This window comes from Leuciscus leuciscus (genome assembly GCF_965113295.1).
Source record: "Leuciscus leuciscus genome assembly, chromosome: 1".
Taxonomy (NCBI): domain Eukaryota; kingdom Metazoa; phylum Chordata; class Actinopteri; order Cypriniformes; family Leuciscidae; genus Leuciscus; species Leuciscus leuciscus.
In genome coordinates, this window is record NC_138725.1 from 47,592,498 (window position 1) to 47,607,806 (window position 15,309).

At 38.2% G+C, this 15,309-nt stretch overlaps 1 protein-coding gene across 4 annotated transcripts in view; it reads right to left on the bottom strand.

Annotated features, from left to right (window-relative positions):
* The window catches only part of asic2 (acid-sensing (proton-gated) ion channel 2), a 456,853-nt gene that overhangs the window by 63,030 nt on the left and 378,514 nt on the right, over positions 1-15,309 (bottom strand). For all 4 annotated transcript variants that reach the window (XM_082176414.1, XM_082176415.1, XM_082176416.1 and 1 more), the window contains one exon: positions 5,136-5,286. In XM_082176414.1, coding sequence (XP_082032540.1) covers positions 5,136-5,286 — 151 coding nt within the window. The remainder of the gene's footprint in view (positions 1-5,135; positions 5,287-15,309) is intronic.

Genomic DNA, 15,309 nt, shown 5'->3' on the forward strand with positions numbered 1-15,309 from the left:
TCTGGGAATTGACTTCCTGTTAGAATCCAAAATGGTATTGGATTTCCACAAAGCCCAATACTGTATGCCTGCAATTTCCGAAACAAAAACTTTTCCTTTTCAACAACATGATGTTCAACCCTCTTCATATTTCTGTCTCGCTCTACCGGGATCTAATTGTGATGAAGAAGTCTGTCAGCAGATTCACAGTTTAGCTCAAGCATCAGACACAGATCTTCCTACACAAAAAGAGGTAGAGGATCTCATGTTAAGATGGCCTACTGTGTGTACTCGGCAGATTGGTCGAACCAACTGTTTAAAACACCGTATCATAACTGTAGATGAGATTCCGACAAGAAAACGTGCTTACAAGGTTTCACTACCAAAGCAGCAATTCATCGAATCTCAAGTGCAAGAACTATTGGACAAAGGAATCATCCGACCATCTACTTCACCTTGGGCATCACCTGTGGTTATAGTTCAAAAGAAGGATGGAAGTTCTAGATTCTGTGTAGATTATCGAGGTCTTAACAGCAAGACGCATCTGGATGCTTATCCCATGCCTCAAATTCAGGACATCCTTGAATCTCTCCATGGAGCAACAGTTTTCAGCACCCTAGACTTGAAAAGTGGATATTGGCAGTTGGAAATGGATGCAGAAAGTATTCAAAAAACAGCCTTTGTAACATCTAATGGGCTATATGAATTTCTTTGTTTACCTTTCGGCCTGAAAAATGCAGCAGCATCCTTCCAACGGCTGATGGAACAGGTATTACGTGAGGTGAAAGGGAAGTGCTGTATGGTATACATCGACGATATCGTGGTTTACTCCAAAAACATTTCAGAACATCTCCAACATCTCCAACAAGTCTTCAAATGTCTCCATAAAGCTGGTCTCACCCTCAATCTCAAGAAATGCAACTTTATCCAGAAATCACTATCATTTCTGGGAAACATTGTGACACAAGAAGGAGTAAAGACTGACCCATCCAAAGTCTCAGCAGTCGAATCGTTTCCCATACCAAAATCCATCAAAGATGTTCAAAGGTTCCTAGGTTTAGCTGGTTGGTATCATCGTTTCATACCCCAGTTTTCCGAAAAGGCAGCTCCATTGCACGCTCTAAAAAAAAAAAAATGCCACATGGGAATGGACTGAACAATGTCAGCAAGCATTTGACTCCATAAAACAAGATCTGGTGCAAGCTCCAATTTTGATCACCCCTGATTTCTGTAGGCCTTTCAGAGTGCAAACCGATGCAAGCGATATTGGGTTAGGAGCTGTTCTTACCCAAGAGTTGGAGGGAGAAGAACATGTTATCGCCTATGCATCCCGGTTGTTGAGAGGAGCAGAGAAAGCTTATTCTGTGCCAGAAAAGGAATGTTTGGCAGTAGTTTGGGCCGTGGAGAAATGGAGGCAGTATCTGGAAGGACAGACGTTTGAGGTAGTAACAGATCATGCAGCTCTGACATGGGCATTCCAACATCCAAAACCTTCATCACGCCTCATACGATGGACCATAAGATTGCAAGGTTTTCATTTCACAGTGAGGTATCGGAAGGGTCAGTGCAATGTTGTACCTGACGTGTTATCAAGAAGTCATAATACTCTTCAGGACACGTTACTCATTGCTACTGCAAACAAAACTATTTCACCACCATGCAACCTACCAGCTGACCTCTCACAAATTGCCACAGCTCAAAACAGCGACGTTGAGATTCAAGAATTAGTCTCTAAAGCAGAGAAAGTTTGTGACATGGCCAGGGTTCATTATGTTGTGGAAAATGGGTTTCTATTTCGAAGCGTACCCGATGGTAAAAAAGGGCAAAAACTTCAATTGATCATACCTTCGGCACTACGGCAATCCTTCCTGCAGTATGCCCATGATAACCCTCTGAGTGGACATTTGGGAAAGCTTAAAACTCTACTCAGGCTACTTGAAACTGTGTACTGGCCTAGCATCAGGGCGGATGTATGGAAGTACTGTAAAGAATGTCAAACCTGTCAAAAATACAAACCATCTTTGACTAAGACATCAGGTCTGCTACAAAGTACTCCTATAGTTGAACCTGGATTTATGTTGGGAGTGGACCTTATGGGGCCTTTCCCGAAGAGCAGTAAACAACACGAGTATCTTCTTGTGGTCGTTGACTACTTCACCAAGTGGGTAGAGTTATTTCCTTTGAGAACTGCCAGAGCATCTCACATTGCCAAAGTCTTAATAGATGAGATCTTTACTCGATGGGGAATACCAGCCTACCTTGTGTCAGATAGAGGTACTCAGTTTACCTCCCATCTCATCGACGTTGTCTGCAAACAGTGGGGGGTAATTCAGAAATTAACCACTGCCTACCATCCTCAAACAAATTTGACAGAGCGAGTCAATAGAAACTTAAAAACAATGATTGCGTCCTATGTTGAGGATCAGCATCGACAGTGGGATAAGTGGTTGGGCGAATTCAGGTTCGCCATTAATTCTGCCTGGCATGAAAGTACAGGGTTTACGCCAGCAGAAATAGCTTTAGGACGGAAGTTGAAAGGACCGATGGAAAGAGCCCTACAACAGCTACCTGATCCTAACAGTCCAGTTTACCCTATTCTGGAACGGCAGAAGGAACTAGTCAGCTTGGTGAAGGAGAATGTGGAACGAGCCCAGACTAAGCAAAAAAGATACTACGACCAACGTCACAAACCAACACAATTTCAGGTCGGAGACGTAGTGTGGGTACGAACGCACCCCTTATCCAAAGCAGATGACGGTTTCATGGCAAAACTATCTCCTAAGTGGAAAGGTCCCGCTAAAATTGTAAAGAAGTTGGGTCCGGTGAATTATCAAGTCTCCCTGGTATCTGTTCCAGATATTATTGATACATATCACGTGCAACACTTGAAGCTTTGTCATGGGTATGTTATTTCTTCTAATGAGGAGGGAGATATGTAACCACCCAAAGTTTGGTTACTGTTTTTTTTGTAATACCACTACTATGCAGTAGGGGGCTCTATGTGTCATGCTCCTTTGTATATAACCATGTGGGAGAAGAAGTCAGGTTATGGGGTGGAAAGGGAAGCATGGTTCTTCTCTCGTAGTTCACCCATGCTGTTTAGAGTCCAGGTTAAGAAACTATTGTTTCAAGCTTAACCAAGTAAGTGTTTTCTTTGTCTGATTTATGTCAACTGTGGTTATTTTCTACTGTAAACTGTATTTAGTTTGTCGGGTTTTACGGATGTTGTTCGTTTTGAAACCAGCGTGTTAATGCTAGTATGTATGTTTTGTTTGTAGAAGGACTCTTTGAGTATCATCTATATTCCTTTTGTCGAGGAGGCTCAAGATTGAAATTTGAACTGGAACATGAGTTCCTAATGGACAGGGGCTTCAAAGCCTGACTGCGTTCATTTGGGATTTGGAGTTATTGTGGATTGTTACTAATTGCTGCTTCACCTCGGTCATGGGACTATTATTCTATTCCTCTTCATTACTGCAAATGGAACAATTGCTTCTATGATACGAAACATTGAATGTACTCTATGGATCACAGGACAATGGAAAACTAATGTTATCAGTTATTATTACTATTGCTACTCAACAATGACATTATTGCATTTGTGTGAATCTTTGGGGTTTATGTTCTTATATATTGGGTGGTGTCTATGTAAATATACCCGTATGGGTCGTCTGATATAAACTGAAAGCATTTCTATTGGTGTGTTGAGGTTTATCTTTGAGCTGTTTACACTCTTTATATTCTTAAAACAAGTTTGGTCTGTGAGTCCCTCCCTCAAAATTATCTTGTAGCATGTCTAACTAGGAGTAGATAGAGAGTCGGTTACAACATGATCACGTTTATTGCGTTTGGTCTGCGTGCTCTGAGGTGCAGGTATTTTATTATATACGAAAATTATTAAAAGTGGCTTCTCCTACTGCAGCAACTTCCATTTTTCTTATTGATATTTAGCGGCAGTTTATCAGGAAGTGACGATTTTGTTCTCTTCGGCTCACTAGATAGAAACGGTGCTTTATTTGCAAATGTTTTATGACATTAAGTTTGGATGGAAACATAGCTAATGACACATGAGAATAAGAGCAGTGCAGTGAGCACAGTGAGGAAACCATATAAGGAGAAAAGAGGAGGAGAAAAAAAAACTGTGCACAAACTTCATTGGTTCCCGCATACATTATCAGCTTTCCTGTAGCTCAGTGGTAAGAGCATTGCGTTAACAACGCAAGCTTGTGTGTTCGATCCCAGGGGATTGCACATACCTATGTATAAATGTATAGGATAACGCAATGTAAGTCGCTTTGGATAAAAGCGTCTGCCAAATGCATAAATGTAAATGTAATCAATGTGGCAAATTTAAATGAGAGGAAGAGAATGAGATTTCAATATTCCCTCATACAAAATCTCCCCAAGGGACTCTGCCCTAATAGCTGATCTGACAACAGCCATAAAATAAGCCATAGATCAGATCTACAGAATAAAGGAATTTTAGAAGATATATCTGGTTATTGTCCATATCCTTCACAGGATAAAGCTGTGGTACAATTTCGTGCAATTACTTTAAAGGGCACTCTTCCAAAACAGCTGATGAAATGTATATTATTCCTTTTGTTCATTGTTGGAAAAAGTATGTCGATATTTCTCTGAAAAAATTTGAATTCAGCCTCAGCAAAACTTGTAACCTTTCAAATGCTAATTAATCTTTTGCTGGGAATTCTCAATGCTGCTCTCTAAATCCTGAATGCTTTCATCTTCTTTGAAATATTGCACACACTACAAGGCTGTGCTTTGCTTGGATGTCACAATGCTAATCAAAAAAGTTTTTGTGTACTACTGTTCAGAGAAGTGTAGCCGCATCAGATCAGCTCAACAGGTTGCAAGAACATCTATTTAATAATGAATCCCACTGGATTTGTCTGCACCATTACAGCATCACAGCTGTTCTTCAAGGTGTGTGTCTCTTGCAAATATTCACCGTATCCCTGGGGATGGAATCACACTGAAAGCGCTGACAAAACCTTGCCCTAATCAGACACCTGTAAGATAATCAGAGTTTCTCCTGCAAATGAGGAGAGATGTTTAACAAGGGAGAGCTCTGGGAAAGCTCAAGTGTACATGGTGTGATCAGGGCTGACTGTGTTTGTGTGTGTATGTGTGTGTACCTGTTTCTCCCCACACAGGCAGGTATTCATCTTGCTGGATGTCCAACATGATTTCCAGGCCGTTGCCTGTGCCACCTTTCATTGTAGTCCTTAAAGTCTTCCCCTCTTCGGCAGCGTTAAACATGTAACATTTCCCATAACGTGTAAACACCTAGAAAGAGGGAGAGTGAGAAAGTTAGTTGACTTCATTGATGTTTTTTTCATTTTTTTTTTCATTCATTCATTCATGTTGATTGTCAAAGAAAATAACTGATATAGACAATAATAAGTAATTTTGCATGTGTATAAATACTATGAAATGCATATAACTGAATATGAGGAGATTCCCCCTTCTATGTAAAGCGCTTTGAGTGTCGAGAAAAGCGCTATATAAATGTAATGAATTATTATTATTATTATTATAACGAAAGTTTGGCAGGCAAATTGGCTGGAGAGTTTAAGCATTAATGTGAAGCTTGTATATTTTTTAAACCTACATGAATAATTTAGTATCAAAAATATGCATTTATTGAGCTGTAAAATTGTCTGAATCATCCTCCTGAGATGGGAATACTCTTTAGGTGGATGGTTATTCGATATTGATGTTATTCCAGTGGGTGGAGTTTGCAGAAAGCATGCAGCTCCATATAAACAGTAGTTTACATTTCACATACAATATTTACATCGTGTCCCTCACGTGCCCTCCTGGTATTCCTCATGCAGATACCAAACATAACTAAGTGGATATACTTTTTTAACTGGTCACGACAAGAGTTTTCAAGCCCAGTAAAAAATATATAACCTGTAACTATAATTAATATATTAGGCTAGTTGTCACAAGGGTCAGTAATTATCAAGGTTTGAGTCTGTTCAATTGATATTTTTTTGAGCGCTTTGTTTACTTTTGAAAAGGTTTGACGTTTGCATTTTGAAACATGTATTTTCAGTGCTGCAAATTATAGGCTTCAATATTCCGTATTGGCTGTCATAAGTATTGTATGTAGCATAATGTGTTTCCCTGTGGTAATTGGCAGTCAGTATGCCACAGATGCAGTACAAAGAAATTAGTTTGAAATAACCCAAAATATTCCTTTAGAATTCTACCAACATTTTTAATTATGTCATACTGTATGTCATGCACTCACCCTTATGTTTTTTTCAAAACCTGTATGGCTTGATTTCTTCTGTGAAATGCAAAAGAAGATATTTTGAAGATTGTGCTGGCTACTTTTTTTTTCATGTATAAAAATGAATGGGGAGCTGTCATGCTTTCAAAATGAAAAAGCACCATAAAAGTATTATAAAAGCAGTCCAGGCAATTATATTCTTCTGAGGTCATGTGATGCTTTGTAGGAGGAATAGGCTGAAATTGAGGTAATTATTGATTAATAAACTTCTCCTCCAGTCAATAACTGAGACTGACTAATAACAAAGGATGCATCATTTATACTGACTTTGATTTACTGGAAATATCAGGTTCAAAAGAAAAAATAAATCACAAACTTGACATACGTCTCTCATGGCCTTGCATGAATGTGTAAAAGGAGAGATTGGGTGGATATAGATATGAAGAAAATCAGGGGGGAAAATATGCCATTGAAAGTATTTTACTCACACAAAGCTGTCATATGGCTTCAGAAGACTTGGAATATTGTGCACAAGTCATGTGGACTACTTTTATACTGCTTTAATGCTGCCTTTTAGTCCTCTTCTAAGCTTGAAAGCTTTAGTCCCCATGCATTATAACAGCACAGAAAAGAATGACCAGTACATTATCCTTTTGTGTTCCACAGAAGAAAGAAACTCTACAGGTTTGGAAGGACATTGTGAATTTTTGGTAGATGAACCACCACTTTTACATAATTCAGCTATAAGCTATTTGTGAAATGGGGTTTCAGACTTGCATTTCTTGCCTTGTTTGAGGAACAGGATTAGAACTGTGCAGCATCTTTATCTTAAGATATGCCTTTTGGCTCACATTTAGATTATTAGAGAACATACTACGAGTCTGCGAGAACTAGATAACATCTGATTCATTATCCAGGATGCAAAGTGAATCTCTCCGTCACCCTTCAGAGCCCTTCCACATTATAGCCCTCGAGGAAAGAGCGATAGAACAACCTCAATGTTCCCCATTCAGCTGACATGGAAGAGAAAGGATGGAGGGTTGGGTGCATTTATATTCATTTGCCAATGAAGGTTTTTTACACAGCGGACTGAGCAGAGACAAATATAGCTATTTCAGAGTAATGAGGTGAAAAAAGACCATGCACCACCTTTACAAAACCCAACACCTATATCCCTTTCTTTCTGCTTTTAGCTAAAATGTTTGACTTAAATGATAGCGAGTTGACATATATAACTAAGGATAGAGATGGTGGTACTAGATCTCTCTATCAGAGCTGCAATCCATTGGCTGAAAAACAAGTGTTGAACGTTTTTGGTCTTTCCTCAAATTTAAGCGTGAAGCCGTTTTGGGAAAGCTGCTTTGAAACTGTGTCTTGCCAAAGACTTGTGTGGAGAACGCTGCCCGCCTGATCTAAGATCTGCAAAAGAGCTGCTTCTGTCTAGTGTAGGAGCTTGATGGATGGATGAATGATTGAGAAGGTTTCTTCTTACAGCATGTCTGTACACACACATAGACATTCAAGATAAATCACCATAGCCTGCAGCTGCCAGACCACAGCCCACAAAATCGACATGAATATTCAGTCTCATCCTTTATGCCTGAGCTAGCGCTAACCGAGATCACCCTTCTAAGATAAAGAGAGAGAGAGTTCGGACTGAGGGAAAGGAATGTTCAAGATGCTGTAGGCCACATAGTCCTCATTTGCTGCAATGACTGACAGCTTCAGTTCTTTTTCTTGCTCTCTGTTTGAAATTCAATTTAATTTTAACTGACAAGACAAACAGTAGCAAGGATTTCCGCTTAAGATGGCTTGCGGCTTATTAAATAGGGATATAGCACCAGCAACTTAAAAGCTGTCTTTCCTCATAAAAACCAAAGACGTCTCTTTGGAACCAGACCATCCCTTTAGGATTTAAACCAAACAGCTTTGACAATGAGCTAATAATGAAACAATTTAATCCAAATAACTAAAACCACCTTAACACAAGACGCAATTTGAAGGTGTCTAGTAATCGCAGACTCACAAAATTAGGTTTTAGCAGGAGTTTTCAGAAGCTATAACAAGAACTTAGCATCATAACATGACATCTACTAAAACTTCTCACAGAATACTGAGATATACAAAGCACACAATAAACATCACCCTTTAAAAAAGTCAATAAGCCAGTTGTTGTTTGGAAGAAAGGTGTACTGTCATTACCACTTAGCGACTATCGTGTTAACATTCAGAATCATTGTAAACATGCCAATAGTCATTTGCTATTATTGACCAAGGATGCCGAACTAACAACAAACAGCAAAACATTTGTGAAGGCTTAAGAGATAAGCACAGAAATTAAATACTTTCTTAATAGCATTTAAAACTCGTCATTAAACTAATTTAGACGAGTAATGAAACTCAAAAAGGTTCCATTTTCACTTTCCAAAGAAAATAAATCTTCCATTAGTCCTGACGTTTGGTGCTTTCATGTCAAGATTAGACAACCTCCGTTACCTTGAGGTCAGCAGGTTACTGTTAAAACACAGGATATGTTATAAAACACAGGAATTCACTTTCAATTAACTTGCAAGCTCATAACCACGCCACATTTGTGACATCTTCAGAAGCGCATATTTGAGATGTGAATGTTTATGCATAAGCGCCTGTGTGAGGTAAATCAAGCTCATTAGCTGGATTGTGCGCTTCTGTGAATTCATACAAAAATAATTCTCATTAAACATTCAAAGAAAGGAAGTGGTTTGAGTGTTCTAGAACAAAATGGCATGACCTGGTTTGAGTGATGCCCATTGCATTTAATGACACAGACAGAGGCGCTATTAGTGCAGGCGCTTGTGTGATATGGCTGTAGGCAAGAGAAGCTTGACTGTGGCAGGGCTCTTTTTTGCCATCTCTGACAGGTGAATGTGTGCCGGGTTGACTGTAAGAATATGAAGAATACATCATGATAATCATATTTAGGGAAAGCAGTAGGAGATAAAGCACAACTTGATGTTCACAAAAGGTTATGCTAATTTACATCTATAGCAGCTCTCTCTCTCTCGCTCGTTCACGGTTTGGATTAAGAATATAGATGTATGAATAAATCAGGTTAATCTGAATATTTATAGGGTCCATGATTAGATGCTGTTTGGAGTGGTTTGGACCGTCTTTTCGACTGCTAACTACCGTGTTAACAGAGCACGTTATGAACGCTCCCCACGGAGCTGATGACCTTGTATTCTTGCCCTCAATTTTTTTATTTACTGACTGATCATGTAGTATGCAGATCGTCTCTCTGACTGACAGGATATTTATTACTGAAATTGCGAAAATAAAGACTTTGCCCCAGAGGTCTTAATCCCACAGAGTGAAATGTGGTCTTTTCTGCAAATGTTCACATTAAGTCATCCTCAAAATTGGAGAAGTTTCAACTGGTGTGCCAGAAGCATTATGTTTTTGCCTTTTTTCATCTGGAGACCTGGAAGTGCACTATGATGTCTTATCAGTCACCGGCCTGGTGGGTTTTTTGCACCCTTGTCGCTTGCCACATGGATTATCTTCTTCACACATGCCATCGTTTTCTCATTTCATTCGCTGTCTCCAGGCCCTCCTCCACTCTTTTATTCCACTCCATAGTGTGTTTATCTCTAAAGTGGCTTTTGCACCATGAAGTTTCTGTTATGTTTCCATAAGATAAAATCTCAGTTTAAGTTATTGCTGTTGAAATTCTAGGACAAGAGCGAGTTAGAAATCAAGAACAATGTAAAAATGATTCTTAGATCAAACAAATTAAATTAAAAAATTTTTTTTTATTATTGCAGTTTTTAACTAAAAAACACAAGTATCTCAAATGCAGCTTGTTTTATTGTTGTTTTTACCTTTCCAAACAAAACACAATCATTTCAAGTGCAGCATGTCTATTATAATATACTTCATATTGTTTAACAAGAACATTAGGAGTAATGCATTTTCACATAGGTCTTTGATTTACTGTTAAGGCATTTAATGAAAGCAATTAAAAAAATATAAAAAAAACACTGCAAACAACTTGCACAGAAATCTTATTATAGATACATTTATAAATCTTAATTACATAAATTGAATTAAAGTTAATCTTAATCTAAATAGGAAATTGTTACAATGATGGAAGGTTTTAAGTCATGGCAACAAGTCTTTCAAGGCACTTTCTTAAAATAATTCAGCAAACGAATTCAACTCAACAACAAAAAAAGTTGGTCAAACTTTTGTCATTATTTTCTTTCTTTTTTTTTTCTTTTCTTTTTTTTTATGTATTTTTACAATGAGCAGAGGAGAGCAGAAAAGTCCTTGGCTGTTAAGTCGATCTTTGAGTGGAAGAGAAGTGAGTCCAGACGCATTATATCCTTACTCTGGACAGCGAGTGCCAGTGCCTTGCGGCTAATGGCATAATGCCAGGATATTTTTGACAGTCAGCCACCCAAACCTGCTCGGCCTCATGATTTCACACGGTCAATCACACCATCACAAAATCAATGACACGCTGACATTTTTATGGCATCACCGTTCACACACAAACTCAACTCAGGAACCCAAAGATTACAAGTAGGCCTCCATTAAACTCCCCAATGTTACTTAACCACTGCACATTCAGTAAATGGAAAACTTCTGTTCCACAGAAGAAAGAAAGTCACACAAGGTTTGGAACAACATGAGGGTGAGTAAATGATGACAATATTTTCATTTTTGTATGAAATATCCCTTTAAAATGCTGCGGCCATAACACCTCCACAACAGCCATCATGTCTAAAGCTGTCAGTTGTTTCAAATCTTAAAACATCAGTAAGAAGAAAGTATAACTTTCAGCCTTCAGCGAAAATATCTCAAAATGCCACCTCTTTCTCCTACATAAAGACTAAGTATCACAGTATTGTACCAGACCATCATTTCAACTAATATGACATAAACAGGTGATACAACACCAGTGTTCTGCAAGTTACTTCCAAACTGTAATACATTATACATTACTTGTTACTGTTATTTAAAAGTAATTCTTTACCTTACAATATTACTTTCTCAGAATTGTAATGCGTTACATTACTCCTGTATTACTTTTGAGTTACTTTCACCAAAATAACTACAGAAGTAGAACTTAACATTCTAAAATTACTAGGGCTGTAACAATATGCGATATGAAACCGAAATCGCGACACTCAGATCCACGAACATGTGTCGCGGTGTGAGAAGGCAGAATCGCGACACGTCCCTTCCAACCCCCAGAGTAATCCTTCCCGTCCAGATTCAATGCTACCACATCTTTAAATTACTATAGTATTATTTGAAGTTAACATTATAAAATACATAGACCTACACTACAAAACTAGTTGAGGATAAATTCTTTAAATTTGGGCAATTCCAGCGTTATGGACATGACATTTGCCGTAAAAACTTGAAATATAAATTCTCCGAAAATGAATTTAATACCAATATATTGAAACGTCTGTTTATATATCCATAGGCTACTCCCTTAATAAAGGAGTCCAGACATTTGAAAAATATCAGTCTACACATGCGTTTTATATTTAATATGAGGGAAATAGACATGCATGCATGCGTGACACAAAAAATCTTTAACTTTTAGGTAGCAAAATATTTTTTAGTAATTCTATGAATTACACTAAGCAAACCAAAATGAATACTACCCACCGGATGAAGAAGGGTTGGCTCTCCACAGAACATAATATATTCATTTTATTAAATTTTTTGTGTTCGCATTTATGAGGGAAAAAACAATGTTACGGACGTGACAGTTCTCCGTTACGGACGTGAGCGCTCTGAAAGCGACACTAAAAGACTGATTTAAAACTTTCACAGAGACCTCAAACAGAAAGCACAAAGCCTTTCTTTGAAAGTGAATTTCGTTTTTTATTAATTGTATATTAATTTTGATCAATGTTTCATCAACCAATTGCCTGGATTTAATAAATAAGAAGTAAATATAGTAGACAAGAGATAATCAGGACACGGAGGCGCCGGCGCGTGAACTGGAGCTCGTCTCATAAATGAACCGAAACTCAGCGCCTACTTGCCTCACAGACATGTCTACTTTTAAACAGAACAATTCAAAACGAAAGAAAACAGACTGCTCTCTGCCTATGTAATCCATATGAAATGTGCATTTCTCTCTGGCGCGTTCACTACTGCAAAGATCGCGAGTCAGCATCGTCAACTTCATCTTTGCAGCTGACACTGACACAGAAAACACTTGTTTATTAAAAAACAAGTAAAATGTCTCCTTGCTATATTTAACATATTCATAATCATAACTTTTGACGGTTCTTTGTGACAGCTTTTAGGTGCTTTTATTGGCAGCGCCACCCTTACATTTTACATGAACGCTTCACCACCGCATCAAAAACATGATTGCGTGATGAAAACATGATGAAAAACACCACCTAAACCTAGCCTAACTAGTTTGAAAGAAAACACAGAACAAAAAGAGTAATGCGCATACGTCCATCTCGCGAGGCTACAGTCTTCTTCTACCATATTCTCCCATTAGCCGCTTTTCCACTGGCCAGCGCGAGCACAGAGACCGAAATCATGCCTCGCGGCACTTCTGTAAAACCTGCCCTAAACACGCCTTTACTGGACTATGTCACACAATACAAAGGTACACCAGCAAGAGGGAGATGAATAAAATAAATCGCCATACAAATATATCAGAAGCTGTCATTTCGTTTTTTTTTACAAACTTGGACACCACACTGACTGACCACGAACAGGTAATAACTTACTTGAATTTTTCAGTCTTGCTGTTTTTTCCCCCTGTTTTTTTTTTTTTTTTACAATTACATTTTGGGATAAAAGTGTGTTGTAACGCAAGCGTTACTGAACATGTACCGAGTAAAATATTACTGAAAATTGATTAGTAATGCCATACACTACTGTGTTACAGCAAAAAGTAATATGTTACTGTAATGCATTACTTTTGTAACGCGTTACTCCCAACACTGTACACTTATCTCAGACAAATTCCCATTCCGCCCCAGCAGCTCGCCAAAGGACGGAGCAATGATAGGAAAATTCAAATCAGGAGCGTTAAGAACCAGTTAAGCACTTTTATCAAAGCCAAAGAGGACTGAAGCGCTCTGACCGCCTTTATCGTTATGTGGTTCTGCTTTTGTTCCCCTAAATCGATTTCAGTTCTGCAGTGGATTGTCACAGGATGGAAAGGAGGGGGTATGGGCAGGGTGTTTACCGGCAGTTGTGTTTATAAAAATCTGTAGAGTTGCAGGGTGAGCACTTTGCTTCACGGAGCATTAACAGTGATGGGGTGAATAATTCAGAATATAGAGCACTGACGAAAGAGGTACACAACAGACACACAAATTCACACTGTCACATGCAGACACAGTCAAAGACAGGACATCTTTACATCTAATTAAACAAAGAACTTCACTGGACATGCAACATTACACAAATGTAATTTTTATCACACCTGCCATAAATGTTATTGCAGTTATATGTGCTTATAGTGCTAATTAAGGGTCTGAGGAGGGAATGTATGAACTAGTAATCTAGACAATAAAGCCTAATGGTATGACAGAAGAAGATAGTGATATGTCGACAGAGAAATAATCTTTCTAACATTCATTATTTTTGTCTATTTCTGTGCATTCAGTGTTACTGTAATTTCAGACAGTGTCCGTGTGGATTCATCCATATATAATTTACTTCAACTCTCTGCCACTCATTTAATGGCCTCTTCCATTCTTTGCTTATTTATCTATTTTAAAGCAACTCAAATGTTTTTTTCTGTCCATCTTTCCTAGTTCAACAACAGCACATGCTCAGCTGACACTGCAGCAACAGCCTATTTGAGTTCATTAAAATATTATAATACTGTACTTCAAAATGCAGCATAAGACGTCACTCAGTAGAGTCATTATGAGTCAGAGACCCTTGCTCTGTTCCTTCTGGGCTGCATGTATTTCAGGCTTAATAGGCACACTCCAGACATGGAGACTAGTTCAAAAGGTTGACAGCATAATTATACCTCCTAAAATACCTTGTTTTTGTCAAATTCTAGATCAGCATTGCATGTATCCTTCACAGAAGACAATCCCAGTATGAAGAGCAAGTGAAAAAATAAAGAAAATCATGCCAGAGAAAGTGAAATAAATGCTGATAATTAAAAAAAAAAATCACTACTGTTCAGTTTTAGGTGTATGTTCAGTCTGTTTGTGTTTTAGTTTTGGTTTTCCCTGTCTGCCTGACTCACTGTTAAAAATTGCTGTTTAAAAAAAATGTCGTTTTCGATAAAGTAGCCTACAGCAATATACTGTGAATTAAAGGCGCACAAAGTTGACACTCAGAGTGCCACAGTCACGTTCAGTTTTTTTTTTTCTTTTTTTCATTCAGTAATGTGTTTCCTTTGTCTAGTTTCCCACCACTTTTGTGTTGCCATGGTTACTGATATGATTAGTCTTCTTAGTTCAGCTGTGTCTCCTTATTAACCTTATTTGTGCCACTACTTAAGTTTCTGTGGTCCTTCAGTTCATTGTCGGTTGTTGTCTGTGCACTAGAACACTGTTTCGTACGTTGGCTTGTTATTCTGAGTTTATAAAATATTTTATGTTCTTTTATAATCATCTTTGTCTTCTGTTGATCAAAGTGTTATACAGAGACTGTGTCCCAAATCACACCCTATACCATCATTCACTATTCCCTACATTAGTTTACTAATATAGTCCACTTGACAGAGTGAATGAAAACAAATTAGTGAATTCAGACACTGAAAAACACCTGCTGTTAACAAGCAGAATCTCTGAAGGAAAGAGAAACAACAAGAACATAAAACAGAGAAACACAAGAACTACAACTTACTACCAGCCACAGCTCAAATCAACTGAAGGTACAACGTCATTAAATCTCACAATCTCATAAAGAATGATTAAACAACTCCAAAAACAGAATTACTGTTACAAATATTCAGTTAATTTGTTCTTAGTTTCATTTTCATGGACTTTTAGGGCGTTTTTCCACTGGGTTCGTTTGCTGCGGTCCGAACCCGAGTGCGCTAGTTCCCGGCGCCCCCCGCAGCGTTG